Source organism: Orycteropus afer, unplaced genomic scaffold (genome assembly GCF_000298275.1).
Source record: "Orycteropus afer afer isolate SDZICR_OR568_19922 unplaced genomic scaffold, OryAfe1.0 scaffold00210, whole genome shotgun sequence".
NCBI lineage: Eukaryota > Metazoa > Chordata > Mammalia > Tubulidentata > Orycteropodidae > Orycteropus > Orycteropus afer.
Genome location: NW_006921797.1, coordinates 1,495,680 through 1,518,052, shown reverse-complemented (window position 1 = coordinate 1,518,052; position 22,373 = coordinate 1,495,680). Strand labels below are relative to the sequence as shown.

General features: G+C 40.8%; 1 protein-coding gene across 1 annotated transcript; it reads right to left on the bottom strand.

Moving 5' to 3' along the window:
* Window positions 1-88: 88 nt before the first annotated feature.
* On the bottom strand, window positions 89-19,031 carry KCNMB3 (potassium calcium-activated channel subfamily M regulatory beta subunit 3). Its single transcript, XM_007948280.1, has 4 exons — window positions 18,970-19,031; window positions 13,244-13,435; window positions 4,146-4,343; window positions 89-146 (listed from the first exon to the last, which is right to left on the bottom strand). Exons 1-4 carry the CDS (start codon window positions 19,029-19,031, stop codon window positions 89-91), a joined length of 510 nt encoding a protein of 169 aa, XP_007946471.1.
* Between the last annotated feature and the right edge of the window lie 3,342 nt (window positions 19,032-22,373).

The following is a 22,373-nucleotide window of genomic DNA, read 5'->3' as shown; positions in this document are numbered from 1 at the left end:
TGATACAGTGTCACTAAATTTAAGGCCTCTTCCCAGCCTTGCTGTTCTAGCAAGAAGTCTGGCCTGTGACTACACTTACTGTCTGTGCTCATCTAAAACTGTCAAATGTTTGCTTTTCACTGACTTTGCAGTCTGTAATGTCACGCCGTTTATTAAAAAAAAAAAAAAAAATTACTTTGACTTGTGTCCAAACAATCCTTAGTGTACTATACATTTTTAAACAAAAAAGTGATAATTCTGTTCTGCCACTTCTTCTGAATACTTTTAAGCGAACCAATATTGCTAATCCAAATTTAGCTGCATTTGCGTTCTTACCAATAATGACTCAGAATTCTTGATGGAAAACGTGAAGCTTAAATATACCTTAAATATACCCCAGTACATCGTGAATATTAGAAAAATGTAGTCTGTTTAATATTAACTTCCTTTGAATATAAAAGTAACCAGGTTATATGCTTGTAATTTTAGGTAGAAAATGAGTTTTTTCAAGTCAGTTGAAGACCAAAACCCAAAAGTGAAGTTAGGCTGAAAGCAAACTGATGTTGCATTCAGTCATTGTGGACTTAAGAAAGTAAGCCTAGGCTTTTTGATCAGTAGTGCCTATGGCCATCTTCTGAGCAATTAAGCAATCCTTGCCTAAATTGTATTTGCCAAATGGTTTGAGTGACTTTGAATTAACATTGTTCTAAATAGACTTTGTTCTCCGAGCATAATGCCTCTTTCCTTGGATGAACCAAGCAGCAGCCACTAGCCAAATGGAAAACAGTAATAACTGATACACGAACTTGAAGTTTCAACTTGTTGGTTTTGAATTCGTTAGGAGAAAAAAATCCCAAGAATTGCATAGTTGGACATCAAACGTCTGAGAATTGAAATAAATGTGCTCTTAACAACACTATGGAATCTCAATTTGCAGCATGATTTAAAAATGTGTGTATATGTCATATATTTTAAATGATTATTATTACAGAAAAGTCTTTGGTTTACAAAATAATTGACCACAGCCTTTCAAACAGAAAGTTCTGGGTCGTAAATGCATGTCACATTTAGCCAAGAGAACAGAGAAAAATCCTCTCCTAATCCAATCCTACCAATGAAAGGTAGGAAGGCAGACTGAATTTCGAAAGTTAGCTCAACAGTTTTTATCTACAGTATTTTTGAGCACCTCTCCTTAGTGCCAGAAACAAAGTTATGGTAAGTTCACATACTACCTCATTTATTCCTTAAAATAATCTCATGAAAGAGGAGAGGCTCAATTTAGCTGATGTGCCCAAAGTTATTTATCTAAAAAGTTGGAATCTACCAATCCAGTGAAATCCTACTTCGGGACATATGTTCTGTCCATCCCACACTAGAAAGGAGAAACACCAAGACCATTACTCAAGTCAATATTGCCCTATTGTTCAGTTTATTTAGTAATTTATGACTTGAAATTCATTGTTAAAAAGCATTAAATGGGCCAAAAATCAAAATCTCTGATTTTATCTTACATGTAAAAGTTGCTTCAGAAATCTCATTCTATTGTCCATGATTTAAGATTTTTTAGTAAATTTTTAAAGACTTAAAAGCACACTGGAAATCAGAAGAGACTTTTCAATTTATTTATTCCGCTTAATGCAGAAAGCACTTGCTGAGAGGATCATGTAACATTCGGTATTTAATAACCACGGTTGAGTCATTAAAGTGCAGACAGTTGTGGACTGTCCTTGAGGGACTCATCTACAATGTGGGTTATCTGCGATGAATGCTGATTTCCAGGATGACTTCCCCCCACTTCACAGCATATTTCTAGCCATTCCCTCCAACCCCCACCAGAATGCACATACAGAGCAAAAGGAGCTTAGGAAAGGCATAAGTAACTAGAAAAATGTTGCTGAAATTAAAATTACATGGTGCATGGCAAGGTTAAATAACTCTACACTTAGTGAATTTTCTAGGCAACCCTTTCCTCCACGTGTAGTGAAGAAGGAACAAATTTTAATAGTTATGGCAGGGCTACATTTTCTTAAATTATCTAGCAGATTTTTACCTCCCTATAGTGACAAACTATTCTCCATTAAGATTTTTTTATCAGAAATGTTTTAATGTGAACTTTGTTGCCTAGAGTTAGGTTGGTGAAGGTCAGCACTCAAGTAGGTTAGATGCCCTGTTTATTTTCACATTGATGGTTCTAGCTAGAGCTAAAATTAGATGAAACACAACTAACTACCCTGAGCTCATTTTGCCATGTGAGAACAAAAAGAAAAAGCTGCTTTGGCTCATGTGGAAAGAGATTTGGAGTAAAAGATGGTGAGTTTGTGTGTATTCATAGAAATAATAGAATACATAATGAGGTTTCTCATTAATATTTTTTTCCCCACTTCAAAATATGATACTTTAAATACATTCTATGTGAGTAGCTTGCTAACAGCCATGATTCAGTTTTCAACTGCAGAAATGGTACCTGAAGGACAGGAGTGTAATTTGGCTACCATCTTTCGCTTTCTCTGTTCCTTCCTTTGCTCTTGTCCATACTGTACAGTTGGAATTGATGCTGTTCTATATAAGGTACTTTGCCACCTACCTCATCTCTGACTGCAGTCCTATATTTTTCACACAGTAGGGACAGATGCTGTGTCAATCTCACCAGGCCAACAATCAGGGCACCACCTAGCAGAGTCAATGAAGGCCAAAATAAACAATGGAATATAACCATTCGGTCATACTTTCTTATGAGAATGACATCTTCAGATTGGCTGTCTGGACTGTAGAAGCATGAAAAGGGGGTCCCATTTTTGTGATCGAAGAATTCCTTTATGTCCAGAGCATGGTTGTGCAAATCATTCCTATCTCGATGACACTTAGGTGTGTAAAAGCACTGGGAATGTGAAGGAAGAAGAAAGATAAGGCACTGTTACCAATACCAATCAGTTGAACAATAGTTTTAATTCTAAAATAGCTTCAGCTTGAAGCTTCTAGTGGGGGATTTCACAGGAGTCTGTGTTGCAAACAGTTAATGTCCTTGGCTGCTAACCAAAAGGTTAGAAGTTCAAGTCTACCAAAAAAAAAAACCCTGAAAGAAATGGCTGATGATCTACAGCAGGCACTGAAACCCTATGGAACACAGTTCTACTCTGACACACATGGGATCCCCATGAGTCCGAGTGAGCTTCAGCAGGTAAATAAAACCGGTTACAGAGCTCACGGAGAAGGGCTGACAGAAGGGCACAAAGGGAAATGGCCATTTCCAGGTGCTAAACAAGGAGGTAGGAAGGACTTCTTAGAACATACGCCATTGCTGAAGAGCACCAACCAACTTAAGGACCATGACATCATTCCCAAGGTCTCTTCTTGGACAATAGCCCAATGAATCCATTTGTCCATTTACCAAATATTTATTCAACCCTACTATGTGCTTCAACATCAATTAGTGCCTCTAATATCTTTGCCTTGATCTCCTGCAGTAACTTCTTTCCCTAAAGGAGAGCACTTAACTTTTTTTGCCATAGGACATTGCAAGCAGCCCTATCTGGGCTATGATTTTTGAGAGGCAGCACCAATGGAGAAGAGAGTTTTATTGACGATTTTTTTCAAAAGAGCTTGAAGTTTATTATCATACAAAAAAGCTTGAGATCTTAAAAATCATCACATCCAAAACAGCAATCACCAAATTGAAGTTCATATTTGATTAAAGACAACAAAATGTAATGTGTCAACTAATCTAATGAACTTTAAATCATATGAGTCAACTGAGTAACTTATAAAATCAAAATTTAAATAAACCCATTAGATTTCTTCGATAAGAAAAATCACTTGTTTGATTGAAGGTGGGCTGTGAGTACATTTTAACATTTTGATATGATGTGGAATGGGACTTCCAAAAGAAAGGCCGCCTACAAATGATTCTGCTCATTAGCTCAGCCTGAAAATGCCAGAAACAGATTTGTGAAACTGGACTAATTCCTCTCCTTTCTATATACTTCATTTTTTTCGTCAAGAATGCTTTTAGCTTCATTTAACCTGATTGGACCACTGAAACAATGTTCGCCGCAAGGAAACATCTCTTTTCCTAGAGATGGCATTGGGTTCTACACCTTGCTAGGGCTAGCCTGGCATGGTAGGGTTGCTCTAATTCTACCCTTTAATTACATGAACTTTACATTACCTTGGAATTAATCTGTACAGCCTCTTCATTATAGTGTAGGAGAGCTTTCTGACCTGAATGAGTGAGGTTCACAAACACCTGGAGACACGGATACTTCCCCTGACCTCGGCAGTCCACACCACAGGTGAAAGCACAATCCAGCCAGTCGTCCAAGATGTGTGTGTAGATGACAGTGCAATTTGATTCTTCTCTCTGAGTACTTCAATTGAAAAATATATATATTCTTTACCTTCTAGAAAATTTAGTTCTCTATTTCTAATGTGGTAGCCAGGGGCATTGGTCTATTTCAAGGTAATACAGGACCTTAACAAATCAGGGAGAATGGTGGCATTAAGACAGAGGATAAACCACAGTGGTTACCAACAGCCATCTCAATTCTGACCCTACTGGAATATTTCTGACTACACTAACCCTTAGACCAGTGGTTTTCAAAATTTAAAATCACCTGAAGAGTTTGCTAAAATGTAGAGTCCAGCACTTCACTCTCAGAGATCCTGCTTCAGGAGGTCTGAGCTGAGCCCAAGGAAATTGCAGATTTAACAAGCAATGCAGAATATATCAGATGCAGGTATTTGGAGAAGCATACTTTAAGCAAAATTACCCTAAATAATTGTAACCACCAAGAGTCAGTCTCACTCAGAAATCTCATCATCCTTCATGCCTAAGATACACTCGTTGGCTTGACTTGATTAAATGTGCTTTTAAGAAGGAGTCCAACTGCAGGGCCCTTAGTCAATGTAGCCTATAGAAGTGCTGGTGACATGGTACAGTTCCATATACTCACTCTACTTCCCAAGAGGCAAAGCAAATCATACACGGAATCTCTCATGAGAATACTTATGTTTTTGTCATCAGTAAAACTCAGCCACTGGAAACCCTGTGGAGCACAGTTCTACTCTGACACATGAGTTGCTATGAGTTGGAATGGTCTCCATAGCAACTGGTTTGGAAAACGCCCCCCCGCCCAGGTCAGGAACTAAGTTTTATTCATCTTTATGCTCCTCAGCACATAAAACACAATGCCTCTCACATAGGAGATTCTCAGCAAGTGTTATGCAGAATTCAATTTTAATTGGAAAACATTCCTTGAGAATTTGCATGAGTGCTACTTACATAGAAGATCACAGGTACCTTGAGAAGTGCCAAACAAAATTACTGCCCATGAATGTGTATGATGGAGAAAAGGGCATATGTATATGAAAAATTTAGAGAAAAAGTCCAAGATAAAGTAAAAATAGGATTGAGAAGAAATGTTTTGTATTGAACACACTGGACCAGCTCCTTCTCCTATACCCTCACACACATCTAGGTGGGTCCCAGGGTTTATTTTCTGGGCCCTGAAAACGACAACAACAAAGACAAGAAATACAATTAGAGTGTTATGAACTCTGAATGTCTAAAAAGTATTATTTAGCTTAGTTTACTCTAATTAAGAACTCTGACCATAAATAACCAGTTTTCTTTTTTGATATAATAAACTTGAAATCCACTGTGCAGTATAACATGACCTTGTGACTTACGGCATAAAAATCACTTGATGGGGCCTCAGAAGGATAAGGAGTTGGGCAAGTGAAAATGCAGAACCAAAAACTAAGTTTCCCTTATAAGAGAAACACTTGCCTGAGCAGGGCAGAGACTTTTCCCTTCTGGCCTGCTTTTCCACCACACTAATTCATTTACTTCTTTATACTCTTGTTGTTCGGTGCTATCAAGTCAGATCCAATTCATTGCCACTCTGTGTACAACAGGACCAAACACTGCCTGGTCCTGTGCCATATGCACATCCTTGCTTTGCTTGAACCCACTGTTGCAGACACTGTGTCAATCCAGCTCATTGAGGGTCTTCCCATTTTTTGTTGACGCTCTACTGTATCAAGCATGATATCCTTCTCCAGGAAATGGTCTCTTCTGACAACATGACTGTGCTAGTTAAGATTGTATGTCAACTTGGCCGGGCCTGCTTGAGTGGCTGGGCACTTGGATATAGTTATTCCCCATGGGGAGATTGGTAATTAGCTCTGGTGGAATCTACTGCAACAGCTGAGTAGCTGCTTCAGGGATGTGGGATGCTTCCAGTATACAAGAAACAGCTGTGAGGAAGGTCTCCAGCTTTTTGGCACACTTGGACCCTGCACATAGCCAAGTCTTCATTCAGCAACCTGCCATGCTCTGCCGATCTTGGGACATTCAATGGACTTGAATTAATGGCCTGCTGTGTGGTTTAGTAACATCGGGACAGTGTCTTTTTACTTGTCGACCCTGAGTTTGTCAGCTTCATCAGCCAGCAGCTGCCTGAGTGAAGAGATGCCTTTGGCTTCAGTGGGCCAGAAGCAAGAGGCAAAGCTGAAGCCCAAGGTTGAGGGGCTTTCACCCAGCCCCTAGAGCCTGGCATTTTGAACTTAGACTTCAAGCCTCCAGAATTGTAAGAGAATAAACTCCTGTTTGTAAAAGCCACCTATTTATGGTATTTTTCTGTTAGAGCAGCACAGAAGTAACCAAAACAGTGACCAAAGTAGATGAGATGAAGTCTGGCCATTTTCACTTCCCAGAAGCTGCACTTCTTCCAGGACAGATTTGTTCTTTCTTTTGGCAGTCCATGGTATTTTCAGTATTCTTTGTTAACACCACAACTCAAAGGCATCAACTCTTTGGTCTTCCTTATTCATTGTCCAGCTTTGTGTGTGTGTGTATGTGTGTGTGATTTGGGTGAAAGTTTACAGAGCAAATTCACTTTCCATGAGGAACAGCAGTTCACATACACTTTGTCTCATGATATTGACTACAATTTACCCCAATGCAACAGCTCCGCTCCCAGTTCCTCCATGCAGTCCTATCCCCTGAGCTGTCTCCATGTGCATAAACATCCCTTCTTTCTCTCACGACTGTTCTCTCCAAGGAAATGTATCTACCACAGGTACATGTTCAACTCATATACCTGTCTTTTGTTTGGCTGGAAGCCACAGGAGTGGGTTCAATTCCAGACCTGAAGGGCAGCTAGAGGCCATAGGCTCAGTGGTTCCACTAGGCTCTATCAGATCAGCAAACCTGGTCCCCTTTTTTATTTTCCAAATGATTTTGAGTTTTGTTCCACATTGTTCTCCCTCTCTATTGAGGATCCCCTACATAGATCCCCCTCCTAGTGGTTGACAGTGGTAGCTGGGCACCATCTAGTTCTTCTGGTCTCATAGTTGTATAGACTGTGTATCGCATGGTGTACCAGTCACTAGGACTAATTCTTTCCATGAATCTTTGGTTTTCTTCATTCTTCTTTGCTCTGGATGAGGAGATACCTACCGTTGAATCTAGATGGCTGCTTGAAAGCTTTTAAGATTCCAGTCGCTACTCGCCAAAGTAGGAGGTGGAACAATGTTTTGTGTAGTATGTTATGGCAATTGAGCTTGATGTCCCCTGTGTCATTGTTCAGCTTTCACATGCGATATGAGGTGATTAAAAATACCATGGCTTAGGTTAGGCATACCTTAGTCTTCAGAATGACATCTTTGCTTCTTAACTCTATAAATAGAGGAAATTCATTTTCCATAAAGCAGTTCACATACACTTTGTCTCATGACATTGACTGCAATTTCCCACAATGCAACAGCTCTCTTTCTACTTCCTCCCCATAGTTATCTCTTCCCTGTGTCCTTCCCTCCATGCACTCCTGTCCCCTGAGCTGTCTCCCTGTGCATACACAGCCCTTCTATTCTCCAATGATTGATCTTTCCAAGGAATGTGTCCACCTAATGTAAATGTTCAGCTCATACGCCTGTTTTTCGCTTGGCTGGAAGCCACAGGAATGGGATCAATCCAGACCTGAAGAGCAGCTGGGGGTCATAATCTCAGTGGTTCCACCAGGCTCTATCACACCAGCAAACCTGTCCCTCCCCTTTTTTTATGATTTTGAATTTTGTTCCACATTGTTCTCCCACTCTATCCAGGATCTCTTACATAGATCCCCCTCTGAGTGGTTGACAGTGGTAGCCAGGCACCATCTAGTTGTTCTGGTCTCATAGTCATATAGGCTGATGATCTCATGGTGTCATCTTTGGTTTTCTTCATTCTTCTTTGCTCTGGATGAGAAGAGACCCATCGTTATTTCATCATTTCTTCCATTCACTTTAGCTACTCTACATTCAAGAACAAGATTCAGATCCTCTTCTGACATTCATTTTGGTCTTTTCTTCCTTTTGATGACTGTTTGCTTTCCTCATGTATGATTTTTTTTAATGGCACAAACAGTCTTTATTGGTGACAAAGGGATGTGAGAAGGGGGATAGAAAGCTACTGCTTCTGAGGCAGCATTCAGAGTCAGCATCTAGGTCACAGCCCTCTGAAAGCATGGAAGGTGCTCCTGACAGTATCCCACAACTCGTTTGCTTATCTTTCACTGGTATCCAATGCATCCAATCTGTTCTTCAGATGGTCTCTAAATTCAGTTGGGATATAATCAAGGTCGTATTTTGGCTCTGTGGACTTATTTTAATTTTCTTCAGCTTCAACTTGCACTTGCACAGGAGCAATTGATGGTCTTCCACAGTCAGTTCCTGGCCTTGTTTTGACTGATGATACTGAGGTTCTTCATCCCCTCTTTCCACAAATGTAGTCAACCTGATTCCTGTGTATTCCATCTGGTGAGATCCACATGTATAGCTGCCATTTATGTTTTTGAAAAAGGTATTTGCAATGAGTAAGCCACTGGTCTTGCAAAATTCTGTCATGAGATCTCCAGCATCATTTCCATCACCAAGGTCATATTTTCCAACTGCCAATCATTCTTCATTTCCAACTTTCACATTCCAATCATTAGTAATTATTTATACATCTTGTATGTTTGGTCAATTTCAGACTACAGAAATCAGTTAAAATCTATAATTTCTTCATCTTTGGCTTCAGTGGTTGGTGCATAAATTTGCATAATAGTAGTATTAACTGGGCTTCTTTGTAGGCATATGATGTTATCACTAACAGTACTGTACTTCAGGACAGATCTTGAAATGTTCTCTTTGACAATGAATGTGACACCATTCCTCTTCAATTTGTCATTCTGTGCACAGTAGACCATATGATTATCTGATTCAAAATGGCCAATACCAGTCCATTTCAGCTCACTAATGCTTAGGATAGGGGCTCTGGTAGTGTAGTGCCTAGGGCACTTGACTGCTAACCAGAAGGCTGGTGGTTAAAACCCACCAGTCACTCCTCAGAAGGAAGGCTGGGCAATCTACTTCAGTAGTGATACCACCTCGGGTCACTATGAGTCAGGTCTGACTCGATGGCACATAACAACAACAACAACAATGCCTGGGATATAGATCTTTACACATTCCATTTCATTTTTGACAACTTCCAGTTTTCCTAGATTCATATTTCATGCATTCCACGTTCTGATTATTAATGAATGTTTGCAGCTATTTCTTCACATTTTGAGTCATGCTGCATCAGCAAATGAAGTCCTGAAGCTTTACTCTATCCACATCATTAAGCATCATTAAGGTTGACTCTACTTTGAGAAGGCAGCTCTTCCCCAGTCGTATTCTGAGCATCTTCCAACCTGAGTGGCTCATCTGCCAGCACTATATCAGACAGTTTTTCACAGCTATTTGTAAGGTTTTCAGTGGCCAGTTTTTTCAGAAGTGATGGCCCCATCTTTCTTCCCAGTCGATCTTAGTCTGGAATCTCTTGCTGAAATCTGTCCACTACGGGTGACCCTGCTGTTATTTGAAATACCGGTGACATAGCCTCTAGCCTTACAGGAACATACAATCCACCACAGTAGGACAAACTGACAGATGAGTGTTGGTCATCTTTAAATAGCATTCTTAGGCATCTTTAAATAGCACTTTATATAGTTGTCCATTTAACTGTGTTAGAACTAAGCTCTTGACCAGCTACTGAACTATGACTTAAATTTTCCTTGAAGATTTCAGGAAGCTCCAGGTAAAGAGTAGGACATTCTTTTCAGGCCTGAGTGTTCCAGGTGGAACCAAAAATGCAGTTAGGATTTAAAACATGAACATGTCCTTTCAATAGCATTCTGTCTATTTGTTTAAAGCTGTGACAAAATCTCATCATTTGATTGAACTATGAGGGACTGAGGAATGGTATAGGTATGCGTTAGCTAAGCCATGTAGTTATCATCTTTTATGATGCAAAACTATTCTTATAAGTTGCACAAGAGAGAGGTGAGAACTCACTACTCTTGAGCATTGAATTAATTTAACCAATTTCTTGAAATGCTTAGAAGAGCAACATTTAAATATGGGCAACAGTTTAGTGCCAGCTTTCAGAAGGTATCCTCAAATTATCACCCAAAATATCACATTTTTAAAAATAATCTGACCTGCCTTTGCCCCACACGCAAACACATACACATAAATTAATGCCATTTATATAAACACTTGTAATAAGAAAGATTTTTTAGAAATAGATGGAATAATGGAGTAACAGGAAAGAAAGGGTAGGAAACTAGAATGAAGCAAGAGTGAGGCACCAACATGTAATATCCAGCCCATAAAATCCTTTATAGTTACTAAAATTGGGCTACAAATTTGGCTCTGAGCTTTCTGACAATCAAACCAATGAAGGAAACACAACCGTATTCAAGACTTCTGATGTCTACTGAATAAAAGTAAACTGGTTGATCAGAAGCATCTCAGATTTTCCTAGTGCTGATACCAGAAAAAAAAATTTCCCTGGGATCCTTCTAACAGTGGCACTGTAGTGTGGCATTGCCATAAAATGATAATCCAGGAATGCTAGGAGATGAATGTCATAAGTAATAAAAGCAAGTTGTTTAGTTCTTTTTCCATGACTCTTTTCCTTACTGGACTCAGCCTCCATCTTCCCATTCCTCCTAATCCTTCTGTTGCTCTCTGGCTGTCCAAAGTCAAAATGTCCCCTGATTTTACCCAGTAGTGCCCTCCCCCAAAGTACCTGTGGTAGTTCAGTTTGTTTGTCAACTTGGCTGGGCCTGGTTGAGAGGCTGGGGAGATGGATGTTCTATTCCCCATGATGACACTGGTAATCAACTCCATGGTGGAATCTACTGTGAGCAGCTGAGTAGCTGCCTTAGGGATATGGTCTGCTTCCTGTGTATAAGGAGAAGTCTTGGGGAACAGTCTCTAGCTTATGGCATGCTTGAACCCTGCATGTAGCTGTGTCGTTGTTCAGCAGTCTGCCATGCTCTGCCAACTTTGGGACTTTCAATGGACTTGAATTCATGGCCTGCCATGTGCTTTGGTAGCATTGGGACTGTGCCTTTTTACTTATCAACCTTGAGCTTGTCAGCCTCAGCAGCCAGCAGCTAAGTGAAGAAAAGCATCCAGCTTCAGTGGGCTGGGAGCAGAAGGCAGAGCTGAAGCCAAGGTTGAGGGGCTTTCACTCAGCCCCTAGAGCCTGGCACTTTGAACTCGGACTTTAAGCCTCCAAAGTGTGAGAGAATAAACTCCTGTTTGTTAAGACCATCCACATTTGGGATATATATTCCTGTCAGCACTAGGTAACCAGAACAGTACCCTATGTTGTATGAGCCATCCTCTGAAATTCAGTAATTCCTCTCCTGCCCTAGTAAAAAAATCCCACCCTTTCAGCAGACTTCAGTAAGGCATTCCAGACCAAACAAACCTCACTGCCATTGAGTCAACTCTGACTCACAGTGAACTCCATTGGGTTTCCAAGGCTGTGAATCTTTACGGAAGTAGACTGCCTCATCTTCCCACAGAGCACCTGGAGAGTTTGAAACACCAACTTTTTGGTCAGCAATCAACCATCTTAACTACTACACCACCAGCACTTTTTCAGTAAAATATTACCAAACAAAACCAATACAAACTCACTGCTGTCAAGATAGATCTGACTCATAGCAACCCTTCCTTGGGTTTCTGAGGCAGTATCACTACAGAAGTAGATTGCCCAACTTCATTCCAAGGAGTGGCTGGTGGGTTTGAACTGCCAGCTTTCAGTAAGATATTAGGAGGCAACAAATTTTATGTTAGAATGACAGGCAGATTATTGACAGCCTGTGTGACCTTGAGCTGCAGCTTTCTCATTTATAAAATGAAAATTTAAATAATAAAGTAATGGCACTCTGTGTTGCTGTAGGTTTAAATACTGAAAAATAAAACAAACAAACAAACAAAAAAAAACAACAATCCACTGAGTCAGATCCAACTCATAGTAACCCCTCCTTGGGTTTGTGAGGCAGTATATCTACAGAAGTAGATTGCCCAACCTTCTTTCTGAGGAGTGGCTGGTGGGCTTGCACTGCTAGCCTTCTGGTTAGCAGTCAAGTGCCTTAGGCACTATGCCACCAGAGCTCCCATAAGTTTAAATAGGGTGCAATATAGTATGTACATAATTGTACATGCATGTATATAGCTTGGCACATAGTATGTGTATAGTTAATAAATGGTACTTAATGAGAAAAACTAAGGAGCTCCGATAATACTGTGCCTAAGGTATTTGACTGCTAACCACAAGGTTGGCCGTTCAAGCCCACCAGCCACTCCACAGAAGGAAGATGGGGCATTCTACTTCCATATAAATTTGCCGCCTTGGAAACCCAATGGGGGTCCCTATGAGTCAGACTCGATTCGATGGCAGTGGGTTTGGTTTTTTTGGTTTAATGAGAAATCTGATTTAAAAGGAAAGAAAAACATTAATATTTATCGGACAGCTACTATATATATACCCAGTAGCCATTGCCAAACTTTAAAAAAAAAAAAAAAAAGCAACCTCAGACACACACACACACACACACACTTTCACTGTTGTTACATAGAACTCTTAACCCTTCCCTGGGTTATCTACATGTTAGAGGGAGAATTTATGCCCTGAATTGATATCTAATTTGTGGATTATGTGTTGGAAGTATTTTTGAGATGGGGAAGTGAGGCAGATGAACATCTTTCACTTTTTACCACTTCTTCCTCTACACCAACCCAGCCCCCACACTAAGAGAGGTACAGATGATTATATCTTCCCTGTCCTAGACTACAGTTAAGAGGGCTGAGTTTGCAGACACCAAAACCAGCCTCCCCTCCTTTACCAGTCAGACTGGTTTGAATTGGAAACTGTGAGTCTTTTTCCTCTGTCTCTTACCTTAGCACGAAAGGCTTTAGGATGGTTATCCCAAACAAGAAGAACATTAGGACGGAGAAGGCCATCATAGCAAACCCCAGTAGCATGGCTCTGTCCTCTCCAGCACTGGAGGGCCGTGTCTTGTGCACATTTGGAGATTCTCCATTATTGTGGTCTATATTTCTCTTCTTCCTCGAGGTAGAAAGGCCTGTCCTTTGGCAGAAGTGAGGAAGAAATATTGCAGTAAGTTCATAAAGAAGTGGGGACATTTACCAACTCATGGGAGTGGGGGATGATCCCATTTGCAGCACACCTGAGGGTCACGAGCAGGTTTGTGGCAGCCCAATGATATCTCACGTTCAGAGCCTGGTGACAAGTTCATGTAAATAAGCTAAAGTGATGTGTTATAAAATATTTTTTTAAAAAGTGTAACAAACAAGACAAAGAAATGTTGCCTGGTGGAAGTGTAGAAATGACTTGAGAAGAATCATCTATATGTAGCTTTCATTTAGGGGGCAATGGTGGTTCAGGGGTAGAATTCTCGTCTTCTATGCCAGAGACCAGGGTTCAATTCCCAGCCGGTGCACCTCAGGTACAGCCACCACCCATCATCTCTGGATGCTTGTGTTTTGCTATGACACTGAACGGGTTTCAGCTGAGCTTCCAAACTAAGAGAGACTCGAAAGAAAACCCTTGTGATCTGCTTCAAAAACCAGCCAATGAACACCCTATGGATTACAATCATCTGATCCACAACCAATCATGGGGAGCACTCAGGACTGGACAGCGTTTTGTTCCATTGTGCATGGGACTGTCATGGGTAGAGGGCTGACTCAAGGGTAGCTAACAATAGCAATCACAGCTTTCATTTGTTTTATGCAAATAAGTTTCTGAAATGCCTATAGGCCAGAGGGTGAACTTATAAATATAGTCAGGGATAATGCCCATGCCTCCTGAAAATACTTTTTACACTCCTTTATGAATTCCATATGGAAAGAATGACTTAAAAGGTACACATTTAGAATTAACAGCACTCTAAAATAATAGGGCTTTCCTTATTTTTTCATAGGAATCTGTTGGAAAGGCAGCATATCTACCAAAAGGCTTTCTGGCCCATGGCCCCTCAACTCAGAAGATGACGTCTTCATTTCCACCACACAGTCCCTTTTCTCCTCTCTGTCCACCCACAGCTCTGCACAAGCTACATTTCCTCTCTTTCTTCCTCTGCTCAGTCTGAAAACCTGCTCAAGCAAAGGATATTATCAATTCCTTTTCATTGGGTGTCCTGTGAATGGTAAAGTCCAACACAAAGTTGGAAGCTGGCAGCCAGTGGACTGCACCCACCCATAGATGTTTTGTTTGGCTTCTCTGTGGTTCTTCTAAAATGTGGAATTAGTGGCTAACACTCTAAAAGTCATAAAATTTCCATTAAAATGCTGACTTCTGACTTGGGAAAAAAAAAAAATCTAAGACCCACATTCCTGCATATGAACAACTGGCCAAGCTGATCAGCAGCTGCCCTGTGGACAGAGGTGTCTGTGTTCTCAGTTTGCTAGAGTCCCACCCCTCCATATGATCACTGTCATGGATTTGCTGCTCCCTTCGGGGTAGGCATTTGAAACCCAGAGGTATATCTATTTTAAGAGACTAAATGAAATCCTAAGCCAAACAAATACAGCAATAATGGTAAAGACTCAGGCTCCATCAAGCTACCTAAAAGGCTTACTAAATTTTGAAGTCAAGCAAAAGCCCTATCAAGAAAGGCATATTTCATACTTGATCCTACATCCTTCTCACCAGTAACATCTTCAGACTCAAGAGAAAGTAAAGGGAATGGCAGGCCACGCATGATTTCTCAGGAGCCAGCAATGGAAATCAGTGACCTCCGAAGATGACAACACTCCTCAGTTAATACTACTTTAGGAATCAAGGATCAGCTTTGGGGGTTTTCAGTTTCCTTTAATATTGAACTCAACCTCTATCGTCCAACCATCAAAAAAAGAGCAGGTGCAATGCAGTGAATTGCTTTTACATGGATCTTCTAGCCATGGCCTTGAAATGATTGGATGGGACTATGGAAATGAAGTGCATAGAACCAATGCAGGGGACTGATCAATCTGCTAATGCAACTAAGGTTCTTGGAATCCTTGCAGGGCTGGGACTATGCAAATAAGGTGCCTATGGCCCAAGGAGGTAATGGGTCAGTTTTGCTATTCCTGCTAGGCTTAAAAAGAGCCAACCCCAATAACAAATGCTGGATGTACACTGCTGGTGGGACTGTCAAATGATATACCTACCTATGGAAAGCAGTATGGCTATTCCTTAAAAAGTTGGAATTAGAAGTACAATTTGATCCAGCAACCCTATTACTAGGTATATATCCTAAGGAAGTGAGAGCCAGGACAAGAACAAATATATGCACAGCCATGTTCATCGCAGCACTATGTATAATAGTGAAAAGATGGAAACAACCTAGGTGCCCATCAACAGAACGGACAACCAAACTATGGTACATACACACAATGGAATACTACACAACACTAAAGAATAATGTAGAATCTGCAAAACACCACATAACATGGTGCTGAGTGAAATAAGTCAATCACAGAACGATAAATACTGTATTAGTTCAATATTGTAAAAAGTCAAAGAAAGTTTTATATATAGAAGGAAACTTTGTTGGTTACCAGAGGTGGGAGGGGAAGGAAGGCAACACTATAAAAATGAAAAATAAATAAATAAATTTAAAAAAAAAGGCCAATCCCAGAGGTTGAGAGACAACCAAGAACTCCTCCTTAGAACTTTCTTTCCTGCCCTTCCTCTGCTCCTCAGTTTACCTCACATACGTCTGGACTTTACTCATTCCCATTCATCATCATCTGTTACGTGGTGGGGAGTTTAAGTACTATCAGAGCTAATGGTCAATGAGTCAATAACTCTCCAGGTAAGAGAAAATATCCAAGTTGCCAAGACCGTCCCCTACATTCTCCCTGCCTTTCCCTCCAGTGAGACCTAAAACATGAGTAAAGATGGGCTGAGAGAGAATATTTACACAGGTAATTGAGGTATTCAGTCATAAAAAACACCAGTTGCTGCCCCTTGTAGGGCTGGATGGAGAATCTGAACAGGATGCTGGAACCAGAGCAATGAATTATATAGCCGTGACTTCTATTTTCTAAATCCTTGAAGTAATCTCTGCGTCCCCAGCTCCCTGTCCTGTTTTCTTCTTTCCAGGAGCCTTATTCTTAATCTTTTTGAACATCTTAATCTTTTTATCATGGCTTGAGTGAAAGTTTACAGAGCAAATTATTTTCCCATTCAATAATTTATACACATTTTGTTGCATGACAGTGTAATTAACTTTAAAATTTTTAAACTTACTGTGATTAAATTTATGGTATTTACAAGCACCTTTCATCCAAGGACCTCAAAGCACTTACTGAATGATCTAATTTGCTCTCTAGCCAGTGAAATGGGTGAAAAGCATTCTTATGCCTTTTGCCAACAATACATTTCCATTTGTAATTATTGTATTGAGATGCTGCATTTGTAGTCAAAGTAGTACTCATCCCTTCCATTGTCTTCCTGCAGATGAGACCGACTTTCCCACCAGAACTGGGTCTCAGATTGTACTACACATTGCTACAGGTGCCTTCTGGCTTAGCCTAAGGTAAACTCGATTTCATAGAGCTCAAATTTGCTCATCTGGGTGTGAATCCCACTAAAGCCATCAAACTCTCCCTCCATCACTCAGATCTGTGCAAGAGGCATTTCTCAAAAAGCTGCTGTAGCTCATCACAGCTTGATACTTCATCTGACACTCATTTCCCATTTCTGTGTATCTTCTAAGCATTTGACATGTTGAATGAATATTTCCCTGTAATTTGTTTATCCTGTGGAGGAGAATGTGATCATTATTTTTTACCCTTCTATCTTTGAATTACAAAATGATTGAACAACTTCTTTTGAAACAACAAATGAGACTGAATAAAGTCAACATGGTTCATCAAGTTTGACAAGAGGAAAGAGTAATAATCAACATGAGTACTTCAGAAATGAAAATGTTATACTGTGTTGCTCTGGACAATATGAGTCCCCTTAGATCTAGTTAGTTAGGTTATGAGGGGTATATTAAAACTTGTTCCCTTGCCTATTTGTCATTGGATCTTTTGCCATACTTTGTCTTTTCACAAAAGCTGTTTCTAGGAGAGAAGTGCTTTTGCCCCCATGTCTTTGTTTCTCCTTCCTCTTAGTCCGAATGCTCCTTCTTCCCCTCTCAACCCCTAGCCCAAAAAAAAAAAAAAAAAATGCCATCAAGTCAATTCAGACTAATGGAGACCCGTGTGCTACAAAGTAGAACTAAGATCCATCAGGTTTTCTTGGCTGTCGTCTTTATGGAAATAGATTGCCAGGTCTTTCTTCCATGGGTGCCGCTGGGTGGGTACAAACCTTCCACTTTACAGTTAGTGACGCAGCACAAAGCATTTGGTCCACACAGGGGCCTTCCCACCTTCTACCCCTGTACAAACCCCTACATCTCACTCTCCTCCTGCATTCTCTTTCTTAAATATCCACAAACATAATTAAAGGATAATGGAAGTGGGTAATGTTGGAGACTTTACAGTCTTTAATGTTTCTACTTTCTCACTTCCCAGCTCCACTTGAGTACTAACAAATCTTCCAGGTTTCCGGAGAGAGTGAACTCTTTGTGAAATGGACCTCTCCCAAGAGTAATCTTACAAGCTTTAATAACACAGTCCTCAAACACCCTCAGCCATGAATTTTTTCTCAATGTTGATGCTCGTTTCCAAATGCCCCACTGCCCCAAATCCAGGCCAGGTGCAAGCAGCACCAATGCTAGAGCCGCTTCACTCACACCTCTCAGCCCCTTTGCTGTGCATTTTCTCCTGAGGGAGGAAAGAGATCCTGAAGACAACCTAACTATCTCACTTCCCCTCCTTCTTATGGTAAAAAGGTGAGGTCTAATAGCAATTGCAAATCAGGTGGAAAGTAGAATGGGCTAGCTACTGTGGCAATGCTTTCTATCTGATATCTCATTTCATCTTACCCCAAGGCTATGGAGGAGCTGTTACTATTCCCATTTCACAGATGAGTAGAAGAGGCAGAGAGAGGTTAAGTGACTTGCCCAGAATCACACAGCTTGGGAGCTAGGATATGAATCCAGACCTGGTGATTCCAAAGCCAAAGCAAGCCTCACCAATGAGGCAACAATTTCCTCATTGTTTCATCCAACCAAGAAATAATGGAGCACCATCTATGTACTGGACCGTGTTCCACATGCTGGGGATCCAAACCAAAACCCGTTACTGTTGAGTCGATTCCGACTCATAGCAACCATATAGGACGGAGTAGAATTGCCCTGTAGCGTTTCCAGGGCTACAAATCTTTACAGAAGCAGACTGCCTCATCTTTCTCCCATGCAGTGGCTGGTGAATTTGAACCACTGACTTTAGTTACCGCCTGAGTGCTTAACCAACAGGCCACCAGGTCTCCAGTGGTGATTTTAAAAAGGCCCCTTGTCACCAAGAGTTTGCAACCCAGAGGAGGAAGTCTACAAGAAAAGTAGCAGCCTCATGATTTTGGTGCTACTGGGGAGGCCTGGCAAATGGGCACCTTCAGAGGACGGGGACCAAACTTAGCCCCCAAACTCACCTGGCCACTCTTCTTCCACCCACTTGTCAAAGGAGATGCCCATCCCAGGCTGGGAGATTCTAGCGGTGACTTACCTCGCCTGGTGCCTCCGGCCGCCCTGGAGCGTAATTTGAACGGGGATGCTGAAAGGCTGCATGAAACCAGAGAATTGGGCAGAATGGACTCCCTTCATCTGAGTCATGGCCTTTGAGGGTGCGGGAAGGGTGCAGTGCAAGCACCGATGTTAATGGAGTCCCAGAGGGAGCCGTCAGACCCCGGCGCGGCAGCAGCCATTGGAGTTACCAGCCTGGGGTTTTCCAGAACAGGCAGGATCGCGTGGTAGGCTGCCCGGGGGCACTGCAGACTCCCGCCAGAGTCAGCCCCAGACTCCTCAGAAGGACCTACTTCGTTTTCTGCAGCCAAAGCTTCTCCGGTATGGTAGCCACCTGCCTGTGGCCGCCTTACGACCCGTGTTACCGCTTCAGCAGCCAGGTGCATCGCCATAGAGACCTAAACGCTTGTGGAAAGTTCTCAGGCCCAAGGGACCCTGTGTAATTGGTGAGGGACACACTCAGTTCAAGGTTTATAAGAAAAGGAAATGTTTTGCTCTGGGCACATTTCCTTTTTCGTAATTGTCTGTTAGACTGCATACTTAGAGAATGGGTTTCCCTGCCTAATTGAACGTTCCGGGTAAGAGAATTTGCTTTTATACCATATGTGGCTTCCTAATTTTTAGACTTAAAGGGCCATTAAAAAAAAAATCAATGTTAACACTGTATCAAAGTTTTTTTTTTTTTTTTTAAAAAAAACCTATCATTATTTCTTTGATGATCTAAAAGGTATTTTAGGATCTTCCAATACCCTAAAATTACGAACATCAATTATACTTATAATGTAGCTTAGCTGAAATGTGGATGATTAAATGTCAAATATAACACTTTTGCTGTGTATTTTTTAGTAAAGATATTATCTTAACATTTTCCCAAACTCTGGTGAGAGCAAGAATAACGGGGAATTTACTTCCGTAGTGATACTGCCTCAGATATCCAAGAAGGGGTTGCTATGAGTTGGATCTGACTCAACGACACTTAGTTTTTTTTTTTTTTTGGACGAGCATCCATGTATAGCCATATAAACTGTTATTTGCAGAGGTTTTAATATTGTTTAATGAAAAATTCCACCACTAATTTATCAGTTTGTCTTAATGTGGTAATTTATGTGTTGCTATGATGCTGGAAGCTATACCACCAGTATTTCAAATATCAACAGGGTCACCCATGGTGGACTGGCTTCAGCAGAGCCTCCAGACGAACACAGACTAGGAAGAAGGTCCTGGCAATCTACTTCTAAAAAAGAAATGGTGAAAACCTCATGAATAACAGTGGAACATTATCTGATACAGTGCTGGAAGATGAATGCCTCAGATTGGAAGGCATTCAAAATACAACTGGGTAAGTGCTGCCACTTCAAAGTGCAGTTGACCTTAATAACATAGATGGACTAAATCTTTTGGGACCTTCATTTCCTGATGTGGCATGACTAAAGTAAGAAGAAACAGCTGCAAATATTCAGAAGAAGTGAAAAACAAAAGATTTCAAAGGGCAGTTGAGAAGACAAAGTATTATAATGAAACATGGAAAGACCTTGTTGTTGTTGTTGTTATGTGCCATCAAGTCAGCCCTGACTCACAGCGACCCCTCCTTGGGTTTCCGAGGTGGTATCACTATGGAAGTAGATTGCCCAATCTTCCTTCTGATGCAAAGACCTGGAGTTAAAAAATTAAAAAGGAAGGACACAGGGAGTTCTGGTAAGATGACGGAATAGGCAGAAAGATTATACAGACCCTCTTCAACAAAGAAAAGGGGACCCAATTAACACAGATAAAGAAGATAATCCTGGACCCCTAAACCTTGAAGGGAAGGATATAGAAGTGGACTAAACTCCAACTAGCAGAAGAATTTGCATGAAAATACCAAAAAAGGAGACACATGGAGCTGCAGTCTGGCAGCCATCCTGACGATACAGACAGCATGGATATTGCCAAGTGGTGGTAGGACCTAAGAATTAACCTAAAAATCAGCCCTGCTAGCAAGGGACTGTACAGAGGACTGCTGTGGTGGCTGGGGAATAAAAGGCGAAGCAACAGCGAAGAAGAAGGTCGGCTGTGGACTTTTGCCTGTCCAGAGGGCGCAGCCATTTTGAATGTTTACAAGCAGCTTGACCATTTTGGATATTTAAAGCAACAGCATTCTCCCAGATTCCAGGGACTTAAGAAAGGCTCTGCTTCCTGGCAACCGCAAAGACATCCCACACACACGGACTACTGAAAAGGTGCGACATTCTCCTTGTTACTCTTATATCTCACACCCTCTTAGTGAATGGAGGTGTGGCCATCTCTCACTCCCACTCACTTCCTAGGCTGGCTGGAATTCCATCCCAGTCTGTCAGCTCCAAGGGAGCCTGGGTGCCCTGCCCCGCATTATCCAGATTTTTTTTCTTTTTTTTTAGTTAGTTTGTTTTTGTCTGATTTAAAACTACTACTATTACTATTAATTTTGTCCTTTTTATTATCATTCTTTATTTTTCCCCTCACAGGTTCTAGTTTTCAGCTTTTATTCTTCTTCCTATTCCTGGTTCCAATTTTTTTTTTTTTTCTTGTGGTTAACCCTGTCCCTTGTTTTTCTTTTTGCATCTTTCCCATTTTTTTTCTTCATTATTCCCCTGTCTACTTTTTTCTCTTATTGCCCTCTACTCAGATATTACAGTGTTATTTGTTATGTTTTGGTTTTTTTTCCCCCTTTTCTCCTTTTTGGTTACTGTTCCTGTGTGATTACATGGTATGCTTTTTGTCCATTTGCTTTTACTTTTTTAATGGTTATTCAATTGTGATTTTTCTATGAGTGGGAAACAGCAACAGTCCCCATATGACACAACTACACCCACACCTCCTGCAGCTTCACTTACTGAGAGTCACAATCTCCTTCTCCACCAACAGGCCTATGATAAATAACCATCAAGAAAAGCCTGATTCACCCATAGCTGCTCATCACAAACAGTTAACAGAGATCTAAATACAACAATGTCTCAATGTCTTGGAGACAACAGACCATCACAGTCCACACAAGGAAGCAAGATAAACTGGTAGAAAGAAGGGAGCAGGATACAGACCCAGAACACATCCCTGAAGAAGAAACAGCATTGGAACTCCCCGATAAAGAATTCAAAAGAATTATATTTAGGTATCTTCAAAGGATTGAGAGACACATCAAGGAAAACACAGACAAATCCCTAGAAGAATACCAGAAGAAAATACAAGAACAAAATGACAAAATCAATGAAAAATTAGAAATGATTCTAAATCTACAGATAGAAATACAAAAGATTAATACTCAATTGTCAGAATTAGATAACACATTGGAAGCGCAAAGGAGTAGAATTGATGCAATGGAAGGCAGAATTAATGAGATTGAAGACAAATACCTGAATACTTCTTTGGAAA